Source organism: Macaca thibetana, chromosome 2 (assembly GCF_024542745.1).
Source record: "Macaca thibetana thibetana isolate TM-01 chromosome 2, ASM2454274v1, whole genome shotgun sequence".
Lineage (NCBI taxonomy): Eukaryota > Metazoa > Chordata > Mammalia > Primates > Cercopithecidae > Macaca > Macaca thibetana.
In genome coordinates, this window is record NC_065579.1 from 105,009,553 (window position 1) to 105,034,523 (window position 24,971).

Consider the following 24,971-nt stretch of genomic DNA (forward strand, 5'->3'; position numbering starts at 1 on the left):
TGAAAATGGGAGACGGGGCAATGATAGTTGAGGATCCTGAGAAGCAGTAGGTAGTGAGCCTGGTGGTGGCGAGAACACAAAGCAGAGCGATTGGAGAGGAGGGAAGGTTACTATGCTGAGGGTCTTGATTTTCAGAGGCAAGCTGGAAGGTAGCTCATATACTGGGAGAGTGTGTGTGCGTGGTGTGTTGAGTGGACTGGGAGCCTGAGGAAGGAAAGGATCAGAGCAGATGCTAGGGGGATAAGAGAGCAGGTGCACGGTCCTGCTGAAGGCCAATGTGTGCTATGCCCTTTTGCTTGAACTCACGCAATCTAAATTTATACAAATAGCAAGAGTGTAGGAGTCCAGGCTTACTAAGTCCCTTCCTTCTCACTTTGGTCCCTTCTTTTCCCTTCCCTGGTTGGGTTTAATGCCCTTCCACCCTGGAGCTGAGGTGTGCAATCATGGAGAATTTTCTTCATCTGGGAAAGCCGTAATCTAAGATGGATTCAGACTGGGAACAAGAGTATAAACTTTGGAAAAACTGGCCCTAGGCTCTGTGACTGTCATCACATACAGCAGACAAGGGAGTGAACTTAGAGGATGAAATAAGAGCTTTAAGGTTGTTCCCCGAAGTCCTGCGTAGCTCAGCCCCACTTGTTGACTAGCTCCCTGGAGAGTTCTGTAAGAATGTGGCTTCATTCCATAGTATATTTCCATGGTGGCCACTGGGGAGGGGTCTGTCTTCTCGGACGGTTAGCTCTTTCGTTATGTTGTTGGACATCCCTGCTACCCCTAAATAGAAGTGTATCTGGCTATTGAGAAATTCTATCATTCACAGAACAGACATTTTCTGGGCAGGAGTGGGCAGCTATGATTAGTGAGGGGAGGAGCCTAAAGATCGGAAGGTGGAAAGGGGTGGCCATAACCCAGGAGAGCACAATCAGGCCTGGGAGGAGTTACCAATAATGACACTTTGAAGGAAGAATCAAGATCTGTTGATTACAAGATATTCTTGTACTAGTCTGGCTTCCCATGCAACAACTATACACCAGGTGCTGGGTTGGTGGTGAGGGGTTAGAAAGATGATTTTAGCCTGGAGCTTGCCTTCTGGGAGCTGACAGTCTTATAAGGGAAATAAGACAAATTGAACATAGCTCCAATTCCAGACAAAGAAGGAAAGGAGCCTATGGGTCAGGGCAGGCTTCTTGGAGATGAGGGGCTGAGCTGGACTTTGAAGGTTGTGGGGGTGTCTGAGAGCGCTAGTGAAGGATGACACTAGGGTTTTGACTTAGTAGTGCTAGTGACAGAGATGGGCAAATCTGCTGGGATTAGGGCATGTGGTCCAAATGTAGGTGTAAAGGAGAAGTTCTGCAGTTCATGGTCTTTGGTAAGTGGTTGACTTGGGGGTCACAAGGTGACATTTACAGGCATTAGAATGAATGGATTCTTAGGGAGGAGAGAGAGGAGGAGTTTCCCGTAGGAGCCTGTACTTAGGGCCCCAAGGGAGGCAGACACCCAGGAGCAGCAGAGGCCATGTCCTGGGTAGGAACCTGAAGGGCCCAATGAAGTGCTTCTTTACTAGCAAGGCAGCTGTGATTATTCTGGCCCCAAACATTCACCACTCAGGCCAACTTAGAGAAGCAAGAACCTAGGTGTCAGCGGCCTCAGCCCAGAGGGTATCCAGGAGAGACGGCCACGAGTGCACCCCACCTAGTTCCCTCGTGGCGACTCCACCCTTAGGACCCTGGGAATGCACAGGGTGGCTCCGGGGACCTTTCCGACAGCACTGTGGGTGACACTGGGATGGGTCTGAAAATGGTGTCGTCTCCTCCTTTTCCAGATCTCCCCTCTCCGAGCAGGAGGCCTTTGGCCATCTCCGGGCGCAGGCAGGAGGCATTGGAAGCGGAAGCGAGTCTGGAGTCTGGGTAGAGGGAGTCGCCCACCTGACCGGCCTCGCCCCCTCCGGAGTTTGCTGCAGCTGAGGGCCCCAGACCAGCGAGAAAGCCAGTCCGGGGCCGGGCAGTCCAATCGCTTCTCGCGGATTTCCCTCCGCTGGCGCGCAGCAGCGGCGCGTGGATTCGCGCGCGGGCTCGGGACGGCGCGAGCCCGGGCAGCGCGAGCCCCTGCGCGGCAGGGAGTGGCGCATGCGCGGGCGTCCTGCGAGCCCGCTGGGGCGAGCCGAGCCGCGGCGGCGCCGGGAGCCCGGCGGCGGAGCTGTGAGGAAGCAAGCGGCGGCACGGGAGCAGCGGCGAAGGACAGGTGGCGAGCCTTCTCCCGCGCCGCCAGGGGCTGCTGGGCCACCCGCGGAGCCTCGCGGTCCAGACGTGGAGGGGGTGGCGGCGGCATCCCGGACGGCCTGTGAGGGATGCGCCGCCCACTGCCCCGCGCCGCCTGACCGTCCCCGCCTCGACTCGCGGTGCGCCACAGCCGGGCCCGCGGCCGTCCCCGCCGCGTTGTCGCCCGGTTGCCGCGCCCGCGGGGCCGCGCCCGGCACGGTCATGTGGACCCCCACGGAGGAGGAGAAATACGGCGTAGGTAGGTGAGGCTCCGGCCTGGCCTTGCCTGGGGTTCTGAGGGACGCGCCCAGCTCCCGGCCCCGCCTGGATTCGCATCCTCTCGCCCCCGCCCCTGCCCGCAGGCTGCGCGGCCTCGGCGCCGGGCTAGCGCGGGGTGGGGGCGGGTGCGGGTGCGGGTGCGGGGGTGGGCGCGGGTCTCTCTGCAGAGAGGGCGGCAGGGGGCGCTGGCGGTGCGGCCTTGGCAGGTGCGGCCCGCGGGAGGGGTGGGCAAGGCCCGGGCAGTTGCCCGAGGTTTCTGGTATGGGCCACGGGGCAATTTTACCCGAGAAGCCAAATTCTGGTAATATGTTTTTTTCGCTCCAGAAGCTCAATTTTAATGAGTTTCCGCACCTGAATTGATGAACCCGGTGGCTGTTTATTTTTGGTCTGGAACCTTAAACGGATGAAAAACGTTGACATCATTTTCTCAGTTCAAAAATTTGGACATTTGACTGCAAATGTTTGATCTGTTTTGTTTTGCCGTTAGTATTAGAAATAATACTTTACAATGGGAAATGTTTTTGGACATGTATCAATGTTTAGATGTTTTATAGACACGGGTTTTTTTTTTTAACCTGTTTTCAGTTGAGACCCTATTCCTCTTAGAAACCTTTTTTTATCTGTTATAAGTGTTAAACTCCAGAAGCTAAATAACTCTTACAGTATTCTACTTCTTTAAAAAGAATATTCAGTAATTTAAAGTATTGAATGTTTTACAATTTTAGTTTTTTGTGTCAATTACATGATAGAGTTAAGCCTCATTGCATCACCTATCATCTTGTTCAGTTAGAAACAGATTTAAAATGTTGAGTGTACAGGTTTTATTTTTCCTAAGCTCGTAGTGGAAAATTTTAGATAGGAAATCTGTCTAAACAGATTTTTGTTTCCCATCTTTACTGCAATTTAGTCAAGATTTAGTTCGCAGTTCACTACCAAATAACTTGAAACTGCGGTGGTAACGAGTGTTTTGGAATGCTATTAGGCAGGTTATCGTGTGAAAATGAAATTTATTTAAATTTGAGGACCAGCAGAGAGGTCTTCTATTCTGGTAGAAAGTCTTGTTTTAAAAGGAAACTTTGTGAAACAATTAGCTATGCTAGGGTGGAGGTGATAACGGGAGCTCTGGTCCTAGAGTCTCTATTGAGAAGGAATTGGGAAATGATGCGAAGAGCTAGGATTCACCTCTAAGGACATTTTACCCCTTAGAGTATTCCCTGAATACTGAATTGATTCTGTGAAATGAGGAATTGGTGGTTTATCTTCTCCATAACTCGCTCCCAGAACTGCTGAACTAGAATAACAAGTAATCAATGTGAGTGGTCAACTCTCCAGTGGCACCCCATGATTGATTTTTTTGGAGGGGAGAGGAGCCCTTTTTTTGGGGTGGGGAGGAGCCCTTGAATAGTGAACAAAGTGGAATTCAGAGTCCTAGCTTCTCTTTACTGGTGGTGTGGGCAAGTAATTTAACATCATTTTCTTAATGTATAAATTGGGGATAATGTTTACCTATCTTACAGGGTTGTGAAAGTGAAATGAGAACATGCGGAATGCTTAATAAGCGTTGGTTTCTTCTTTTCCCCTTAGTATTTAGACTAATAACACTAAGTGTGTTAGTTCTGAGACAGAGCCAATGCAAGGTAATCAAGATAGGTACATGTGAATCTGAAAGCACTAGGATTTGGTGTGTGATTTACCCAGCAAGATGCAACGGAATTCTTGCATTCCTAGGACTGTGTGTTTAGCTTTAGAAAAATTGTTACTCCCTTTGGGAGGCCACTGCATTGGACTCAGGGCAGAGCTTAAATGCTTGCTAAATGAGAGAGACAGTTACACTGAAGACGTTTTCATAGCAGCTGTGGTTTAGTATAATTTAGATGCCTTTTCTACCAAACCAAGCAACTCTCTCCCTGTTTATCTCACAGTCTTCTACTGTCCCCTCCTTAGTTATGATCTAAAAGTTTTTGTGTAAATTGTTTAAAACTCAGGACACAATTTTTTTTTTTTCCATAAGGATGTTAGGGCTACACTTCTAGACCTTTTCATAAAATCCGCTTTATGAAGTAGCTTATTCATTATACTTATGAGAAAAATAGTCAATTAAAATGGCATTTTTGCCGCATCATTTAATTGCTATGAAGGCTAGCTTGAAAATTTAACCATTATCATTTTCCTGTGAGAAAATGTTTGAGTTTCAGCTTTGATTTTTATGACTAAGTTGGAGCACAGATTTCTGTTTCTGTTTGTCAACCTATAACCATATAGCAGAGAGGGAAACCCCTTATACTTAACTTCCTACCAGTTTGGAGAAATTTGTGGAGGAGGGCCTCGAGGGCCTCCTTTTGCCCTGATGTTAGTGAGGGAAGGAGTCTCCTGTTGCAGCAGTACAAAGGGTTTTTTCCACTGCAGCCGTTCATTTGTATTTGACATTGGTAAGGCTTTGAGATCCTATAGTAATATCTTATTAAATTTTTTATAATATAGGAATTCTGTACAGGTTATAACACGACTGAATTGTTTGGTTTATTCATTTAGGATGAGGTGATTACTGAGCTCCCCTTTCCATTATAATATTCTGTGAGTGACTTTAGGCAGTGGGGAGGACATTATCCTTTTCGGAGGGTCAGTGATCGGCCTGTCAATGTGCCCGGGACTCTCACTTAGGTAACCCCATGTCGATTCCCAGAGTAGTCTTAAGACTATCATAGATGAAGAAACTGAATCCCAAAGATTGTTAATACTTTTTTTTTTGTCTTTCAACGATTGTATATTTTCCTTAATTTTCTTCTTGGCAGTGGGCAGTATTTTGTGATATACTTGACTGTCTTGCTTTCTTTCTCTGGTACTGTAAGGTACTGTTCTTTACCGTACCCATTCGCCCGTGTTTTGACTTCTTATGTCTCTTTCCCTCTTAGAGAATCTCTGCTTTCCTTTCTGTTGCCATGAATGCTTGGAAAGTCCTGCATCCTTCCATTCTTTATTCTACCTTTCCAAGAAGCTTCCTGCTCTAAAGTGTATTAGGTGAGAAAAATCCAGCTATTTTTGTGAAACACCTGTCTTTCCCTATACTGACTGTACCCAAAGTACCAAATGTAGAATACAAAAACCAAGAAAATACTTTTCTTACCCTCTAACAGGAGCAACAGCAGGAGCAACAAACACCAACCAATTTTTAAAACAAGAATGTTTGTAATTAAATTCCTTGAATAGAGGAGCGGTAAAGGTTTGAGTATGTATGTATTAGTTTGACGTCTTAGAAGTGGAAACTGCTTCAGGTCATCTTGTTTATTCTGCTGCTGTCGTGGGCAATTTTTTTGTTTTTTTTTGTTTTTTTTTGGCTTGAGAGATGGGATTCTGCTGTTGTCATCCAGGCTAGAGTGCAGTGGCATGATCATAGCTCTCTGCAGCCTTGAACTCCTGGGCTCAAGCAGTCTTCCCACTGCAGCCTTCCAATTAGCTGGGACTACAGGTGTTTACCACCTTGCCTGGCTAATATTTTTTTTTCCTTTTTTTGAGATGGAGTCTTGCTCTGTCGTCCAGGTTGGAGTACAGTGGCATGATCTTGGCTCACTGCAAGCTCCGCCTCCCGGGTTCATGCCATTCTCCTGCCTCAGCCTCCCGAGTAGCTGGTACTACAAGTGCCCGCCACCATGCCCGGCTAATTTTGTTTTTGTATTTTTAGCAAAGATGGGGTTTCACTGTGTTAGCCAGGATGGCCTCGATCTCCTGACCTCATGATCCACTCGCCTTGGCCTCCCGAAGTGCTGGGATTACAGGTGTGAGCCACCATGCCCAGCCTTGCCTGGCTAATTTTAAAATTTTAATTAAAAAAGTATTTTTTAGTTATATGGTCTTGCTATGTTGCCCAGGCTTGTCTCAAACTGCTGGCTTCAAGTTATCCTCCCATCTCAGCCTCCCGAGTCACTGGGATTATGCCTGTGAACTACTGTGCCCAGCTAAGGCAAATTTTTAAATAATTTAGGGCATTTATTGCTTATTTTTTCTTAATCCCTTTTAGTAGAACATGAAAAATTTTTTTCATTACCAATCTGAAGACCTTACATTTTAGTTTTGTAATGTTATATTTTTTCCTATTTAAAAAGTAATGCATATTTTATGCATTATTTTTACCTAATTTCCTTTTGGTTAGGTTTCCCCAGATAGGGAAGAAAAGCACTTAACAAAAAACCAAAACAAACAAACAAAAAAAACAAACCCTGAGTCCTTAAAAGAAACTTGTAAAGATCCTGTGGTGCAGGAAAATAATCTGAAGGTGGGGAGGGAATAGATCCTTGAAACCAGATCTGAAATAATTAGTGTTCACAAAATTTGAGTAAATCTGTTGGTAAATGTACTAGAATTCACACTGTCTGAAGACAGTGTGCTCTTTAGATATTTATTCAGTGAGGGAAGCCCAACCTTTGCAACCTCTGGAAGGACCCCAATACCCCTTTAGAGGTAAAGACATCATCCACTAGGGGTAGGAAAGATTTCATATACCTATAACTTTATTTTGTTCTGAAAAGTGAGGATGTGCTTGATGTCTTGTTTAGTGTTTATGGGGGAACTTCCACATTCATGATTCTACTTGAGCTTTACACTATATCACCGCCTCTCCCCTCTTTTTTAAACAGATGAGAAAGCAGCTTTAGCTGAGAGAAATTAAGTAACTGATCTAAGGTACTTTAGATAGTAAGTGCTGAGTTGAGATTTGAATGTAGAACTTTGAGATTCTAAGCCACAGATTGTATTATTACACTGTGTCCTCTGAGAGGAATGTGTCAGTAGTATGACTCTGGCTTGAAAGATGAGATATACTCTACAGTTTTCAATTTAAATTGGATAGTTACATTTAAGGAATTTTATTTCTGTATTGGACTTTTTAACTTTTTTTTCCTTTTTCTTTTTCTTTTCTTTTTTTTTTTTTTTAGACAGAGTCTTGCTGTGACGCCCAGACTGGAATGCAGTGGTGTGATCTCGGCTCACTGCAATCTCCACTTCCTGGGTTCAAGTGATTCTTCTGTCTCAGCCTTCTGAGTAGCTAGGATTACAGGTGTGCACCACCACGCCTGGCTAATTTTTTTGTATTTTTAGTAGAGACGGGGTTTCACCATATTGGCCAGGCTGGTCTCGAGCTCCTGACCTCAAGTGATCTGCCCGCCTTGGCCTCTCAAAGTGCTGGGATTACAGACGTGAGCCGCTGTGCCCTGCTTTTTTTTTTTTTTTTTTTTTTTAAAGATGAGGTCTTGCTTTGTTACCCAGGCTAGTGTGCTATGGCATGATTGTAGCTCACGGTAACCTTGAACTCCTGGGCTCATGCCGTCCTCTCCAGTAACTAGGATAACAGTTCCATGCCACCATGCCCAGCTAATTAAAAATTTTTTTTTGTAGAGACTGGGTCTTGCTATTTTGCTCAGGCTGGTCTTGAGCTTCCGGCCTCAGGAGGCCCTCCCTCCTGAGGAGTGGCGGGTTTACAGGTATGAGCCACTGTGCCCAGCCTGTCGCCTGCTTTTTTTTTTTTTTTGAGATGGAGTCTCGCTCTTGTCTCCCAGGCTGGAGTGCAATGGCCGGATCTCAGCTCACTGCAAGCTCCGCCTCCTGGGTTTAGGCCATTCTCATGCCTCAGCCTCCCGAGTAGCTGGGACTACAGGCGCCCGCCACCTTGCCTGGCTAGCTTTTTGTATTTTTTAGTAGAGGCGGGGTTTCACCATGTTAGCCAGGATGGTCTCGATCTCCTGACCTCGCGATCCGCCCGTCTCAGCCTCCCAAAGTGCAGGGATTACAGGCTTGAGCCACTGCGCCCGGCCTGTCGCCTACTTTTTAATGGGGTTGTTTGGTTTTGCTGTTGAGTTCCTTGTATATTCTGTATTTTAGTCCCTTATCAGATAAATAGTTTGCAAATATTTTCTCCCATTCTGTAGATTGTCTCTTTACTGTTTGTTTCCTTTGCTGTGCAGAAGCTTTTAGTTTAATGCAGCCCCATTTGTCTATTTTTGTTTTTGTCGCCTGTGCTTTTGAGGTCTTAGTCATAAAATCTTTGCCTAGATGAATGTCCTGAAGCATTTTCCCTATGTTTTCTTTTAGTAGTTTTATAGTTTTGGGTCTTATGTTTAAGTTTTTAATCATCTTAAATCTATTCAGTAGACTTCAGATTTCTAGTTCATTTTATCATGCAGTATTAGACTATGATTTAGAAACATTAAGCTAAATTGTAAACATGGCATCTATTTCTGTGTAGTATTAGACGCATTCTGAAGCAGGACAGTCTCAAAAGAATGGTCATTGAGTTTGAAACTACTTTATCTTCATACCATATTTTTATATTGGTGCTAAATTTTAATTTTTAATAGCTTGTATTTTGAATTTTTTAAAATTTTTGTGTCTTTATTCTTTAAGAATGATCTGAAATTATTCCCAATATGTGAGCATTATTGGATATGCTATATTAGGATTTTAATTCCAATGTTATGCTTTTATTGTAATGAACAAACCAAACCTGTTTATGATTATGCATTTAAGTGTTTGCATACCCCCTTTTGACAGCTTTTGCCTGGAAAAGCAAGTATTTTTTTCACATATTTTAGCTCTTAAAACCTTAAAATTTTTTTTTTATACATCACCAAATTATTTTAGCTAAGTACTTGCAGTTGGTTTGCTATATCACACCTTAGGATACTCTAGTAAAGATAATTACTATGTTGGGAAATGTCATTCAGAAGCTTCCCATTTTCCTGCTTATCTACAATGGAATAAAATCCCATCCTCCTACTTCAATATGATTCTCCCTCTCCCTTTGGAACTCATTCATGAGCTCTTGCTAATAAGTGAGAACCAACATGATAGAAGAATTAGAGTGTGATAAACACAGAACTTGATAGTACTGATTTAGTACCATACCTTCAACAGATATGTATTTGGCCTATATTCAAACATATCTATTGCCAGTGCCCTCACTACTTTTTGGGACAGCACATTTTATTGTTAGCTGTAATGAGAACATTCTTTCTTATTGAGTAGAGTAGTGAATCCCTGTAGTTTCTTATAAGTCCTTGTTCTGTGCCTGCATATAAATAACTTGTATCATAGCTCTTCAGTAAGTCATAAATTTTAGAACTCTAAGAAATCTTAGAGATAATATGGTTTAAGGCCCCAGAGCTAAGACTAGTTGGAATAGCTAGCATTCATGGTTTATCATGTATCCAACACTTTCATGTTATGGTTCAGATGTGCATGTTCAGCCTCATCCACTGACTTGTTAATACTTTACACGTTAGCCAAACTGAACTTTCCTCAGGTTCTTCTGTTTGTGCTTAACTTATAACCAGTGCTGCCATGTCCCAGGACCATTAAACACTTATTTGCTGCATCATGTCTTTGTTAATATTGTTCCTTCTACATAGAGTGCCTTTCCCCCATGTCTTTATTTCTTAAATTATTTCCAGCCTGCCAAGACTTCTCTCATACATTGTTATCTCTGTAAATCCTTTCCTAGATTCTTGGCCCTACCCCTCTCTTTCTCCAACCAGATATATTTTATTCTGTTAAATCCTGTTATACTTTGTAGTTTATAGTGATATGTATACTTTATCCTGTTCATTAGACCAATGTCTTTCCAACTTTTGACTATGACCTACAATAAAAAAATACATTTAAAATTGTTATCTTGGGCCAGGCACAGTGGCTCATGTCTGTATTCCCCGCACTTTGGGAGGCCTAGGTGGGTGGATCACTTGAGGTCAGGAGTTTGAGACCAGCCTGGTCAACATGATGAAATCCCACCTCTGCCAAAAATACAAAAATTAGCTGGGCGTAGTGGTGCACGCCTGTAATCTCAGCTACTCGGGAGGCTGAGGCAGGAGAATCGCTTGAACCTGGGAGGCAGAGGTTGCAGTGAGCCGAGATCGCACCATTGCACTCCAGCCTGGGTGACAGAGTAAGACTCTGTGATCCTCCCAAGTGTTGGGACTACAGGCGTGAGCCACTGCACCTGGCCTGTCTTTGTATTCTTGGCCGATGCACCTCAGAACCAGGCATGCAGAAGGTTTTACACACATATTTGTAGCACTGAATTGGACATTTTTGTTAATGTGATATAAAGACTGATTTTTAGAGACTTCTGAGCTGCCATTTCACACTAATTGCTGATACTGAAATGATAACTCTAAGTTTTATTTTATATGAACTGAGGTCAAGCTATTATCCCGTCCATCCTGAACTTGTATGATATTAAACAGAAATGTAAAATTTTAGTTTCATTTAAACAATATTTGTTGGGGTCCATGTGTTTCCTAAACAAAGGAATGAACACACAAGACAACACAAGACAAGACAAACATGGCGGCCGCCCCGAATGGTGCGCTCTGCTTTATTTATTTATTTATTTATTTATTTATTTATTTATTTTATTTTTTTTTTTGAGACGGAGTCATGCTCTGTCGCCCAGGCTGGAGTGCAGTGGCCGGATCTCAGCTCACTGCAAGCTCCGCCTCCCGGGTTTACACCATTCTCCTGCCTCAGCCTCCCAAGTAGCTGGGACTACAGGCGCCCGCCACTTCGCCCGGCTAGTTTTTTGTATTTTTTAGTAGAGACGGGGTTTCACCGTGTTAGCCAGGATGGTCTCGATCTCCTGACCTCGTGATCCGCCCGTCTCGGCCTCCCAAAGTGCTGGGATTACAGGCTTGAGCCACCGTGCCCGGCCTCTGCTTTATTTTATACAGTCGTTTGTGGAATGTTGCCAAGTCACAAGACACATTGTTGTTTTTCTGACGTTTCCCTGATTTTCTGGATTTTCAAGATGTTTACACATAAACAAGCCCCCAGGGTCTGCTGTTTGCAGCTGGCTCCTTTGTCCTCCCTGTTTGCAGGGAAGGAAGCCCCGCTTCGTTTGCAAGAGCAGGACTTATCGGGAACGCCCTGCTTCGTTTGCAAGAGCAGGGCATATCAGGAACGTCTCGTTTGCGAGCACGTAGTCTATTTCTGTTAACATTTTAACCACTGTATTTGGCTCATGAGTACAACCTGTCAAATCTTTTTGAAGCTTAAGTTTGTGATCCAAGATATTACTATATTTTCTTTGAACCTTTACACGGTTTGTCTTCTATGTTTTTCCAAGTGGTTAATAAAAATGTTGGACAGGGCCGAGCGCGGTGGCTCAAGCCTGTAATCCCAGCACTCTGGGAGGCTGAGGCAGGCGGATCACGAGGTCAGGAGATCGAGACCATCCTGGCTAGTATGGTGAAACCCTGTCTCTAGTAAAAAATAGAAAAAATTAGCCAGGCGTGGTGGCGGGTGCCTGTAGTCCAAGCTACTTGGGAGGCTGAGGCAGGAGAATGGCGTGAACCTGGGAGGTGGAGCTTGTAGTGAGCTGAGATCACGCCACTGCACTCCAACTTGGGCGACAGAGTGAGACTCCTTCTCAAAAAAAAAAAAAAAAAAAAAAGAATAAAAAGGGTTGGACAGGAGAGGAAGAAAATTTTATTGTCCTAGGGAGAAATTATGTCTAGTGTATAAACAAGTAGTGTTTGCAGTGTTGTGATTTGAATGCAGATTATCTATGTGAACATTTTTTGATGGTGCCAGCTGTGCCACCTTTGTGAACTTGATAATGTTTGGGGTTAGGATGGGCTCCTTAGCCTTAGTTCATGGCTACGGTGTTTTAACAAGGGGCAAAGATGCTACTGAAAGGTCTATGTGGACTTACTAAGGCATGGGGAATGAGAAAGAAATATCAGCTTTGAAAAGATGTTAACTTCATTTTTGTCTTCCTGTACAGGAGGAAGGGTGGCACTAAACTTTTCTCAGAGTTTTGTTTCTGACATTTTCTCTACATTTTCTCTCCCCTCCCCTCCTCTCCTTCCCCTCCCTGCTCTCCTCTCTCCGACCCCCCTCCCTCTCCCCTCTCCCCTCTTCCCTCTCCCCTCTTCCCTCTCCCCTCTCCCTTCTCCCCTCTCCCCTTTCCCCTTTCCCATCTCCCCTCTCCCCTTTCCCCTCTCCCCTCTTCCCTCTCCCCTCTCCCTTCTCCCCTCTCCCCTTTCCCCTTTCCCATCTCCCCTCTCCCCTTTCCCCTCTCCCCTCTTCCCTCTTCTCTTGGCTGGTCTTGAACTCCTGACCTCAAGTGATCTGCCTGCCTTGACCTCCCAGAGTGTTGGGATTACAGGCGTGAGCCGCTGTGCCCGGTCTCTCTCCGCATTTTCTGTGCTCTAGATATGCTGGGCAACTTACCCTTTTCCAGACAGGGCTATAATGTTCCTACCTTTATTGCTTTGCTCAGGGTGTTGTTATATCATTGGAATCCCATGATTCCCTTTCTCTGCTTGGGGAATGTTAACTGAAAAAGCTCAAATGTCGTCTCTTTTTTATGCCTTTTCCCACTCTGCCTGATATAAATAAGCATTGCTGCTTCTACTGCAGTTGGTACCAACCTCTAGTATGGCATTTAGCCTTTTAGATCATGCTTAATTGCATCTCTGCCTCAGGGACTGAGGATAAGGAACTTTGTCTTCATGTTTGTATCATCAGGACCTAGTTCATAGTGAGTGACTGGTGAATGCTTAATTAAGAATCCAACCTAGTGAAGAATTTTATTTTGTTTTATTAATCCTGATGGTATTTTAAAAGGCAGGCTGTAAACGTAATAATATTTGATTGTTAGAAATTTGTGACATCATGAGTATACTTTTTTTCTCTTGCCCTTTCTCTTTCTTGAGCCTGTTAGAGAGGTTTAGTGCCTATGGCTAAGTTCAAATGACAGATTTTGAGTGGGAGCCTTAGGATTCCAGTATGAATCCCTCTCTCTCACCTCCAGTTTCACAGTCATCACAACAGTGATCCAGAAGTCTTACAGCAGGTAATTGGGATGCAGTTTGAACTTATCCTGACAATACCTCTTTTGTTTGACATCTTTGGGGAATGCTGTGTTTTGGATGAGTGACTTTTCCCGGGAATTCAAGGTTAAACCTTTAAGAGCACCAAGAAAAGATTTTGTCTATTTTTGTTAGATTTTTTCTTTTTTTTTTTTTTTGAGACGGAGTCTCGCTCTGTCGCCCAGGCTGGAGTGCAGTGGCCAGATCTCAGCTCACTGCAAGCTCCGCCTCCTGGGTTTACGCCATTCTCCTGCCTCAGCCTCCCGAGTAGCTGGGGCTACAGGCGCCCGCCACCTCGCCCGGCTAGTTTTTTGTATTTTTTAGTAGAGACGGGGTTTCACCGTGTTAGCCAGGATGGTCTCGATCTCCTGACCTCGTGATCCGCCCGTCTCGGCCTCCCAAAGTGCTGGGATTACAGGCTTGAGCCACCGCGCCCGGCCCTAGATTTTTTTCTAAAATATGACATATTTAGTCTTTCCTATATTGTGAATTCAGTATCTTGAATACATTTGAGCTTTTTATTTTCCTGTGTAACATTTCCTTCTGATTACATAACATATATATCATTACAGAAATGTCAGTAAATACAGAAAAACATACAAAAAAGAACATAAAGGTGATGTCTTATTTTCGTTACCTGGACAGTACCTCTCAACATATTGGCATATCTTTTTAGTTTTTTTTTTTTTGTATATACATTTAAGTAGGCATTTAAAATAAATTTGGAACCGTACTGCTTATATTGTCTTATGATCTACTTTTATTTTAAATCTATTGTATTTTGAACATGTTCTTATATCTGGATTCTTCACTCTTTTAAGACTGCCGTTCTGTAATACATGTATACTGTCCTTTACTTATTTTCCTACTTTTGAGCAGTTAGTTGTTTGAAATTAACTGTTGCCAGATTGCCCTCCAGGACAGTGAGAGTACTTGTTTTCTGCAGCTTTGTTATAATAGGGCATTATTTCCTCCGCAGATTTGCATTTTGAAAAATTTTGGCTGGGCTCGGTGGCTCACGCCTGTAATTCCAGCACTTTGGGAGTCCCAGACAGGCGAATCACGAGGTCAGGAGATCGAGACCATCCTGGCTAACACGGTGAAACCCCGTCTCTACTAAAAATACAAAAATTAGCCGGGCGCGGTGGCGGGCGCCTGTAGTCCCAGCTACATGGGAGGCTGAGGCAGGAGAATGGCGTGAACCCGGGAGGCGGAGCTTGCAGTGAGAGCAGAGATCGCGCCACTGCAATCCAGCCTGGGCGACAGAGTGAGACTTCGTCTCAAAAAAAAAAAAAAAAAAAAAAAAGAAAAATTTCAAAATTGATGCATGCTTGAGAGGAGTAAATCCTCAAGCATGACAAAAGTAAAAGGTCCCCTACTACCAGTTCCACTTCTTGAGTATCAGTTGTTTAACTGAGTTTCTGGTGATTTGACATTATTAATACAGACAAGTGATTACGATGGTTATGACATTAATACAGGGATATTTGTTTCTTCCTCGCTGACATCCATAGGAAAATTGCTAGTTTTTCCTATGGATGTTGCCACACCATTATGAAAATTGCCACACCATTATGGTGTGTTAAGTCACCACCCTGACACAAAAACTCTGGAATATTTATATGAAAGCAGGAACCCTTATTACCAAATCGTTTTTCTCCAGTGGTTGCAGCGTGAAAGTTTTCTGCTGTCTTTGGAACTTTGTCTGCAAACAGCTCAAAGGACACGTGGCTCAGGGGCTGTCCATGGCCTAGAGCATGGTGGGGTTGACCATGGCTGATGGCAGGGAGCTTTCAGGGGCAGTGGCATCTCCAAAGCCTTGCCCATTTTCTAATTGAGTTGTTTGGTTTTTTGTTGTTGAGTTATAGGAGTTCTTTATATTTTTTGGATAGTAATCCTTTATACAGCAGTCCCCAACCTTTTTGACACCAGGGGCTAGTTTTATGGAACGTAGTTTTTCCATGGACAGGATGAGGGGATGGTTTTGGGATGATTCAAGTGCACTACATTTATTTTGTACTTTATTTCTATTTTTATTACATTGAAATGTATAATGAAATAACTATACAACTCACCATGATGTAGAATCAGCGGGAGCCCTGAACTTGTTTTCCTGCAACTAGATGGTCCCATCTGGGGGTGACGGAAGACAGTGACACCAGAAGTGTGTTGCTTATGTCTAGTCAATGTCTTAGTCTCGCTTTGGTTGCCATCACTCCAGAAAACTCTGCTGCACAAAAATAAGATGTTGGAAATGGAAGCAGGCTTTTCAGTGCTTTTGTGGAAATCTCAGGATATTCCACCTTGACTCTAATCCAGAATGTATGGAGATTTGAAGTTTTCCCAAGCATACTATTAAGGCTACCGTCATTTCTAATCTCAAGCAGTTGATCCTCTTCTAGCGCGCACAAAGTCAGTTCACCTGGTTTATTCACAAATGGGTCGTGGATTTATTCCTTCCCAGTTTGGGGGCCTTTTGTGGTTTGGAAATAATGCTCAGACTCTTTTGAAAGCTGAGATAGGTGATCATGCACCAGCTGGGAGAAAGAAGGCCCTGGCTCAGTCTCTTTTAAAATCTCTGCTGGCCGAGTGTGGTGACTCACAACTATAATCCCAGCACTTTGGGAGGCCAAGGCAGGTGGATCACCTGAGGTCAGGAGTTTGAGACCAGCCTGGCCAACATGGTGAAACCCCATCTCTACTGAAAATACAAAAATTAGCTGGGCATGGTGGCATGCACCTGTAATCCCAGCTCCTGGGAAGGCTGAGGTAGGAGAATCGTTTGAATCTGGGAGGTGGAGGCTGCAGTGAGCTGAGATTGTGCCACTGCACTCCAACCTGGACAACAGAGCGAGACTCTGTCTCAAAAACAAACAAACAAACAAAAAAGGCCAGTGCGGTGGCTCATGCCTGTAATCCCAGCACTTTGGGAGGCCGAGGTGGGTAGATCACGAGGTCAGGAGATCGAGACCATCCTGGCTAACATGGTGAAACCCTGTCTCTACTAAAAATACAAAAAAAAATTAGCTGGTTGTGGTGACGGCCGCCTGTAGTCCCAGCTACTCGGGAGGCTGAGGCAGGAGAATGGCATGAACCCGGGAGGCGGAGCTTGCAGTGAGCTGAGATTGTGCCACTGCACTCCAGCCTGGGCGACTGAGCAAGACTCTGTCTCAGAAAAAAAAAAAAAAAGCTGGGCACAGTGGCTCACTCCTGTAATTCCAGCACTTTGGGAGGCCAAGGTGGGAGGATCACTTGAGGTCAGGAGTTTGAGACCAACCTGGCCAACATGGTAAAACCCCATCTCTACTAAAAATACAAAAAATAGCTGGGCATGATGGCAGGTGCCTTTAATCCCAGCTACTCGGGAGTTTGAGGCAGGAGAATCACTTGAACTTGGGAGGCGGAGGTTGCAGTGAGCCAAGATCACGCCAATGCACTCCAGCCTGGGTAACAGAGTGAGACTACGTCACAAAAAAAAAAAAAAAAAAAAAAAAAAAAAAAAAAAAAAAAATTCTGCGAAATCCCAGTGTTCACTCATCGCCCTCATAATTCCAGTTTGGCTTTGAATGCAGCTACTTTATCTGCTGATTTGAACACAGTTGTTGTTCTCCCTTGAAGTGACAGATTGAGCAGGTTGAATATGTCACAGAAGTAAGCAGTTTGTGTCTCATTCTGTGTCACTGAAATGTGCTGCCAGTGGTGACTGTTTTTCTAAAAGAAATCACTGGAGCTGCTCTCATAACTCAAAAACTCTGGCCAGTGATCTACCGTTAGAAAGCCATCTCACTTCTGTATATAAGAGAAGACATGTAAGCTCTGCATCCATCTCCTCACAGAACTGCAAATAGACGTGAGCTAAGGGCATGTACTTTAATGTGGTTGATAATTTTAATCACATCCTGCAAAATGTTAAGTTTAGGCGACATTTTTTTTTGTCATTTTTTGACACAGTGCATAGACTCACATTCCGAAGTGACCTCTTTGACCTGAGTAGTGAAATTAGAAAGCTGTCCAGTTATGGCAGACATTCCTTCTATGCATATACTGATACAAAATGACCAATTCAATTTTCCTGATATGTAATCAGAGACTTGAATAGTTCTGCAGCTGTGGTGCTGGTTGGCAACAAAGGTACACACAACATATCCTCATGTGCATCCTCCTGAAAAATATATTGCACAAAAGCAAGCACTGTTGCCTTGTCAACATTGCTGGACTTGTCAACCTGGATTGTGTACCACAGTGACTCAGTCCTCTCTTACAGTTGTACCTCAATATATTCTGCTATTTTATCTATTTGTCTAATTATAGTACTAGCCGAAAGAGGAATGTGTGCCACCTTTTGAACTGCAGCCTCTCCTAAAAGTTTATGGCAAATGTCCTCAGCAGCAGGCAGGATCAACTTTTCACCAATAATAAAGGGCTTCTTAGTTTTAGCGATGTGGTTAGCCACTAAGAATGATGCTCTCAAGTGCAGACACATTTGATCTGCACTTGGCCTCCAGTAATTGCTTCTATTCTTAGTGTTTCATTTTTTTTTTTCTTTTGAAAAACTCCAAAGGCTTGTCTTTTAATGCAGGGTGCTTGGTCTCCATGTGGTGAGACAGTTTTGAAGGTTTTCATGGCTTTGTTGGATAGCTGGTTGCCACATATTATACAAAGCACTTGGAGAATGTGAATCATTTGTTGCAAGGAACCTGAAATGTAAGTAGAACTCTTGGTATTTTCATTAATTAATTGATTGATTTGTGAGATGGGGTCTTGCTCTGTTGCCCAGGCTGGAGTACAGCCTCTGCCTCGCTGCAACCTCTGCCTCCTGGGTTCAAGCGATTCTCCTGGCTCAGCTTCCCGAGTAGCTGGGCTTATAGGCACATGCTACCACACCAGGCTAATTTTTGTAGTTTTAGTAGAGACAGAGTTTCGCCATGTTGGCCAGGCTGGTCTCAAACTCCTGACCTCAGGTGATCCTGCCTGCCTTGGCCTCTTAAAGTGCTGGAATTACAGGCATGAGCCACCATGCCCAGCCAGTATTTTCTTTTAAATGCAGCTTTCTTTCTTGTTGACATTCTTAGAGTGTCTTAGAGTCTTCTGTCTCATCATTGAGTCTTCCCCACTTTTCAAAGAAGCTTTCCAGTGATGTTTATTTTTTACTCATTTTGGCTAGAGCTAGCTTGTGGGCTTACCAAAACTGTGACTGAGACAAATACACCATGTGGGAAAGAGGCATGGACTGTAAATAAAATAATGGGCAGGCCATTTAAGGACTAAATTAAGTGTTGGATTGTGACTTAAAGCCTGCCACCAGATACAGCTGTGTTAAGTACATTAACTCACTTGCCACTATAAAGCCTGCCACCCGATGCAGCTTAATTGTCACTTGCCACTCACTGATAGGGTTTCAAATGAGCCTACAAGCAATTGATTGTCAAACCTCTCTGCTAATGTTAATCTGTATTTGCAGCTGCTCCCCAGTGCCAGCATCATTGCCTCAGCTTCACCTCAGATCATCAGTGTCTTAGTCTGTACTCACGGTGCTAATAAAGACGTACCTGAAACTGGGTAATTTATAAAGAAAAGAGGTTTAATTGACTTGTAGTTCAGCATGCCTTGGGAGGCCTCAGGAAGCTTAAAATCATGGCAGAAGGGGAAGCAAACATGTCCTTCTTCACATGGCAGCAGCAAGGAGAAGTGCCGAGCAAAAGGGGGAAAAGCCTGTTGTGAAACCATCAGATCCTGTGAGAACTCACCATCAAATCTTCATGAGAACAGCAGCATGGGAGTAACCGGTCCCATGATTCAATTACCTCCCACCAAGTCCCTCCCACGACACATGGGGATTATGGGAGCTATAATTCAAGATAAGATTTGGGTAGGGACACAGCCAAACCATATCAGCCAGGCATTAGATTCTCATAAGGAGCATACAACCTAGATCCTTTGCATGTGCAGTTCACAATGGGGTTCGTGCTCCTATGAGAATCTAATGCTGCTGCTGATCTGACAGGAGGCGGAGCTCAGGTGGTAATGTGAGCAGTGGGGAGTGGCTGTAAATACATACGGATGTGGGTTTGCTTCTTTACCCACTGCTCACCTCCTGCTGTGTGGCTTAGTTCCTAACTGGGGTAAAGCAGGGTTGGGGAGCCCTGCTTTATCAGATAGGTGATCTGGAAATATTTCTCCCATTCTGTGGTTGTCTTTTTGCTCACTTGATGGTGTCTCTAGATGTATAAAAATTTTAAATTTTGATGAAGTCCAATTTATTTTGTTGTCTGTACTGGTGGTGTCATGCTATGAAACCGTTACCAAAGTCAGGATCATGAAGCTTTTCCTCTATGATTGTTTATAATTTATTTTTATTGTGGCAAAACATATGTAACATAAAATTTGCTATTTTTACCATTTTTTTTTGAAACAAGGTCTTGCTCTCTCACCCAGACTGGAGTGCAGTGATGCAGTTATAGTTCACTGTAGTCTCAAACTCTTGGGCTCAAGTGATCCTCTGCTTCAGCCTCACCAGTAACTAGTACTACAGGTGTGTGCCACCATGCCTGGCTAATCTTTTAAATTTTTTGTATGGATGGGGTCTTGCCATGTTGCCTAGGCTGGTCTTGAACTCTTGGTCTCAAGAGACCCTTCTACCTTGGCCTCCTAGAGAGCTGGGGTTACAGGCATGAGCCATTGTGCCCTGCCCATTTTGAAGCATATAGTTCTGTGGCATTAAGTGTGTTCACAGTGTTGTGTAACTATCATCAAATGTCTATCTCTGCAATTTTTTTGTTATCCCATACTGAAATTCTACACCAGTTAAATAACTCTTTATTCCCCCTTACCTCCAACCCCTGGCAACTACTGTTCTTCATTCATTCATTCATTCATTCATTCATTCATTCATTCATTCATTATTTTGAGATGGAATCTCGTTCTGTTGCCCAGGATGGAGTGCAGTGGTGTGATCTTGGCTCACTGCAACCTCTGCCTCCTGGGTTCAAGTGATTCTCCTGCCTCAGCCTCCTGAGTAGCTGGGACTACAGGCACGCACCAGCATGCCCAACAAATTTTTGTATTTTTAGTAGATACGGGGTTTCACTATGTTGGCCAAGCTGGTCTCAAACTCCTGACTTCGTGATCCACCCACTTTAGCTTCCCAAAGTGCTGGGATTACAAGTAAAGGCCACTGTGCCTGGCCTCTACTTTCTATCTCTGTGATTTTGACTATTCTAGGTAACTCATATAAATATAATCATATGGCTGGGCATAGTGGCTCACGCCTGTTATCCCAGCACATTGGGAGGCCGAGGTGGGCGGATCACGAGGTCAAGAGATCAAGACCATCCTGGCTAACATGGTGAAACCTTGTCTCTACTAAAAATACAAAAAAATTAGCCGGGCGTGGTGGCGGGCGCCTGTAGTCCCAGCTACTCGGGAAGCTGAGGCAGGAGAATGGTGTCAACCCAGGAGGCGGAGCTTTCAGTGAGCTGAGATTGTACCACTGCACTCCAGCCTGGGCGACAGAGTGAGACTCTGTCTCAAAAAAAAAAAAAAAAAAAAAGTAATCGTACAATGTTTGTCCTTTTGTGTCTGGCATATTTCACTTAGCATGAGGTCTTCAGGGTTTATCCGTGGTGTAGTCTATGTAACTTTGTTCTTTCTTATGTCTGAATGATATTTCAATGTATGGGTATACCACATTTGATTTATTCATTCTTCTGCTGATGGACACTTGGGTTGTTTCTACCTTTTGGCTATTGTAAATAATGCTGCAGTTAACATTGGCATGCTAATACTTGTTAAGCTCCCTGTTTTCTATTTCTTTGGGTATATACCAAGAAGTGGAATTGCTGAACAATATGGTAATTCTGTCTTTAGTGCTTTTAGGAGCTAGCGTACTGTTTTCTGTAGTAGCTGTACTACTTTACATTCCCACCAGCAGTGCACAAGGATTCTAGTTCCTCTGCATCCTCCCCAGTACTTGTTGTTTTCTGATTTTTGATCATAGCCTTTCAAATAGATGTGAAGTGGTGTCTCATTGTGGTTTTGATTTGTATTTCCCTAATGATTAGTGATGTTGAGAATCTTCTCATGTGCTTGTTGGCCGTTTGTATGTCTTTTTTGGAAAAAATGTCTGTTCAAATCCTTTGCCCATTTTGGAAGTCAATTTAAAAAGTTCTTTTTTTTTTTTTTTGAGACAGAGTCTTACCCTGTCACCAGATTGGAGCGCAGTGGCATGATCATAACTCACTGCAGTTTCAAACTCTTGAGCTCAGGGGATTCTCCCACCTCAGCCTCCTGGCTAGCTGGGACTACAGCTGTGTGCCACCGTGCCTAGTTAATTTATTTTTTATTTTTTAGAGGTAATAGTCTTGCTATATTGCCCAGACTGGTTTTGAACTTCTAGCTTCAAGAGATCCTTCTGCCTCGGACTTCCAAAATGTTGAGATTACAGGCATGAGCCACTGTGCCTGGCCTCAATTTTGTTTTTGTTTTTGTTTTTTTGTTGTTGAAGTGTAGGAGTTCTTTATTTCAGTAGTCTGCAACATTTTTGGCACCAGGGACTGGTTTCGTGGAAGACAATTTTTCAACGGACCACAGAGGGGATGGTTTCGGGATGAAACTGTTCCACCTCAAGATCATCAGGTATTAGATTCTCATAAGGAACGTGCAACCTAGATCCTTCACATACACAGTTCACAATAGGGTTCACACTCCTATGAGAATCTAGTGCCCCTGCTGATCTGACTGGAGGCAGAGCTTAGGCAATAATGCTCGTTCACCCACTGCTCACCTCGTGCTTTTGCGGCTCGGTTCTTAACAGGCCACAGATTGGTATTAATCTGTGACCCAGGGGTTAGGGACCCCTGCTTTATATATTCTGGATATTAATTTCTTATCAGATACATGGTTTGCAAATATTTTCTCTCATTCTGAAGCTGTTTGCCTTTTCACTGTGTTGATAGTGTCCTTTGATGCAAGAAAGTTTTAAGTTTGATGAAGCTGATTTATCTTTTTTTTTTTTATTGCCTGTGTCTTTGGTGACATATCTAAGAAATTATGGACAAATCCAGTGTCATGAACCTTTCCCCGTATGTTTTCTTCTAAGAGTTTTTTAACTTTAGCTTTTATGTTTAAGGCTTTGATCCATTTTGAGTCAGTTTTTATATGTGGTATTATAAGGTTCTGATTTTATTCTTTGTGGATATCCAGTTTTCCCAGCACTATTTGTTGAAGATACTATCCCTTTCCCATTAAACGGTGTTGGCACCATGGTCGAGTATCATTTGACAGTATATGTGAGGGTTTATTCTGGGCTCTGTATTCTGTTTCATTGGTCTGTATAGTTCTGTCTTTATGCCAGTATCACACTGTTTTGATACTGTAGGTTTATACTAAGTTTAAATATCAGAAGTGTGAGTCTTCCAACTTTGTTCTAATTTTCCAGTTATTTTTGCTATTAGAGGACCCTTGAGATTCCATGTGAATTTCAGGATGAATTTTTAAATATTTCTGCAAAGAATACTGTTGGAATTTTGGTAGGGACTGAATTGAATCTGTAGATTGCTTTGGGCAGGATTGTCATCTTAACAATGTTAAGTCTTCCAATCAGTTAACATGGGCTATCTTTATTTAGGTATTTAATTTCTTTTGGCAGTGTTTTGTAGTTTTCAGTATACAAATTTTTCATTTTTTTGGTTAAACATATACCTAAGTATTGCATTTTTTGATGCTACTGTAAGTGGAATTGTTTTCTTCCTTTTCATATTGTTAATTAATTTCCTTTCCTTTTCCTTTTTTTATTTTTATTTATTTATTTATTTTTTATTTATTTATTTTTTTTGAGATGGAGTCTCGCTCTGTCACCCAGGCTGGAGTGCAGTGGCGTGATCTCGGCTCACTGCAAGCTCCGCCTCCCGAGTTTACGCCATTCTCCTGCCTCCACCTCCTGAGTAGCTGGGAGTACAGGCGCCCGCCACCTCACCCGGCTAATTTTTTGTATTTTTTTAGTAGAGACGGGGTTTCACCGTGGTCTCGATCTCCTGACCTTGTGATCCACCCGCCTCGGCCTCCCAAAGTGCTGGGATTACAGGCGTGAGCCACCGCGCCCAGCCTTTATTTTATTTTTTAAGACAGAGTCTCACTCTGTCGCCCAGGCTAGTGTGCAGTTGCATGATCTCGGCTCACTGCAACCTCCACCTCCTGGGTTCAAGCCATTCTCATGCCTCAGCCTCCCAAGTAGCTGAGACTACAGGCACCTGCCACCATGCCTGGCTAATTTTTTGTATTTTTGGTAGAGATGGGGTTTCACCATGTTAGCCAGGCGAGTCTCGAACTCCTGACCTCAGATGATCCTCCCACCTTGGCCTCCCAAAGTGCTGGGATTACAGGTGTGAGCCACCGCGCCTGGCCCTCCTTTTCATATCATTCTCATGTTGTTCATATACAGAAATACAGCTGGTTTTTGCATGTTGATTTTATGTCCCGCACTGCTGAATTCATTTATTAGCTCTAATAGGCCTTTAAAAAAATACTTTAAGGTTTGCTGTATACAAAATTGTTGGCCGAGTGCGGTGCCTTATGCCTGTAATCCCAGCACTTTGGGAGTCTGAGGCAGGAGGATCACCTGAGGTCAGGAGTTTGAGACCAGCCTGGCCAACATGGCAAAACCCCATCTCTACTAAAAATACAAAAAATTAGCCAAGTGTGGTGGCAGGCACCTGTAATCCCAGCTACCTGGGGTGCTGAGGCATGAGAATCGCTTGAACCTGGGAGGTGGAGGTTGCAGTGAGCTGAGATTGTGCCACTGCACACCAGCCTGGGGGATAGAGTGAGACTTTGTATCCAAAAAAACTAAAAAATAAATAAAAATAAAAATAAAAGAATTTAAGAGTTTCTAATAATCAGAGGCAGATATCCCTAAAAATGTAGATTTCCTTTGTAGATACAGATTTCTTTTACAAAAGAGTTTCAGGATAGCCAATTAAATTCCAGAAAGGTGTATTTTAGTTCAATAGGGTATTATTTTTAACATAACTACTGTTTCTTAGCTAAAATTACTGAGTTCAGAGTAATGGTTGGAGCCCATTAAAGAATGGGGCCAACAGGCTGGGTGCAGTGGCTCACCCCTGTAATCCCAGCACTTTGGGAGGCCAAGGCGGGCAGATCACTTGAGGCCAGGAGTTCAAGACCATCCTTGCCTACATGGTGAAACCCTGTCTCTACTAAAAAATACAAAAATTTGCTGGGCGTGGTGGCGCATGCCTGTAATCCCAGCTACTTGGGAGGCTGAGGCATGAGAGTCACTTGAACTGGGGAGGTGGAGGTTACAGTGAGGCTGAGATCACTCCACTCCACTCCAGCCTGGGCGGCAGAGCCAGACTCTGTCTCAAAACAAACAAAAAACAAAAAACAAAAAACAAAAAGAACTCAGTATAAATAGATCTGAAAAAGAAGCAAGCCTATTTTAATTGAGGGCCTACCTTCATAAACACCTTATCTAGGATAGCTTTCTTTTCCCCTTTGGGGCAGGCTAATAACTAAGCCAAAAGTTTAGCAGATTTAATTTTTTAAAAAATCAATTAGT

The 24,971-nt window shown here is 43.6% G+C and overlaps 1 protein-coding gene across 5 annotated transcripts in view; it reads left to right on the forward strand.

Moving 5' to 3' along the window:
* Nucleotides 1-2,143: 2,143 nt before the first annotated feature.
* DOCK3 (dedicator of cytokinesis 3) overlaps nt 2,144-24,971 on the forward strand; it is a 688,972-nt gene continuing 666,144 nt past the window's right edge. For 4 of the 5 annotated variants that reach the window (XM_050780653.1, XM_050780654.1, XM_050780655.1 and 1 more), the window contains exon 1: nt 2,159-2,517. In XM_050780653.1, the coding sequence (XP_050636610.1) occupies nt 2,481-2,517 (37 nt within the window). In that variant the 5' untranslated portion in view covers nt 2,159-2,480. Of the gene's footprint in view, nt 2,518-24,971 lie in introns of all 5 variants that reach the window. The other variant, XM_050780657.1, reaches the window with a different exon arrangement.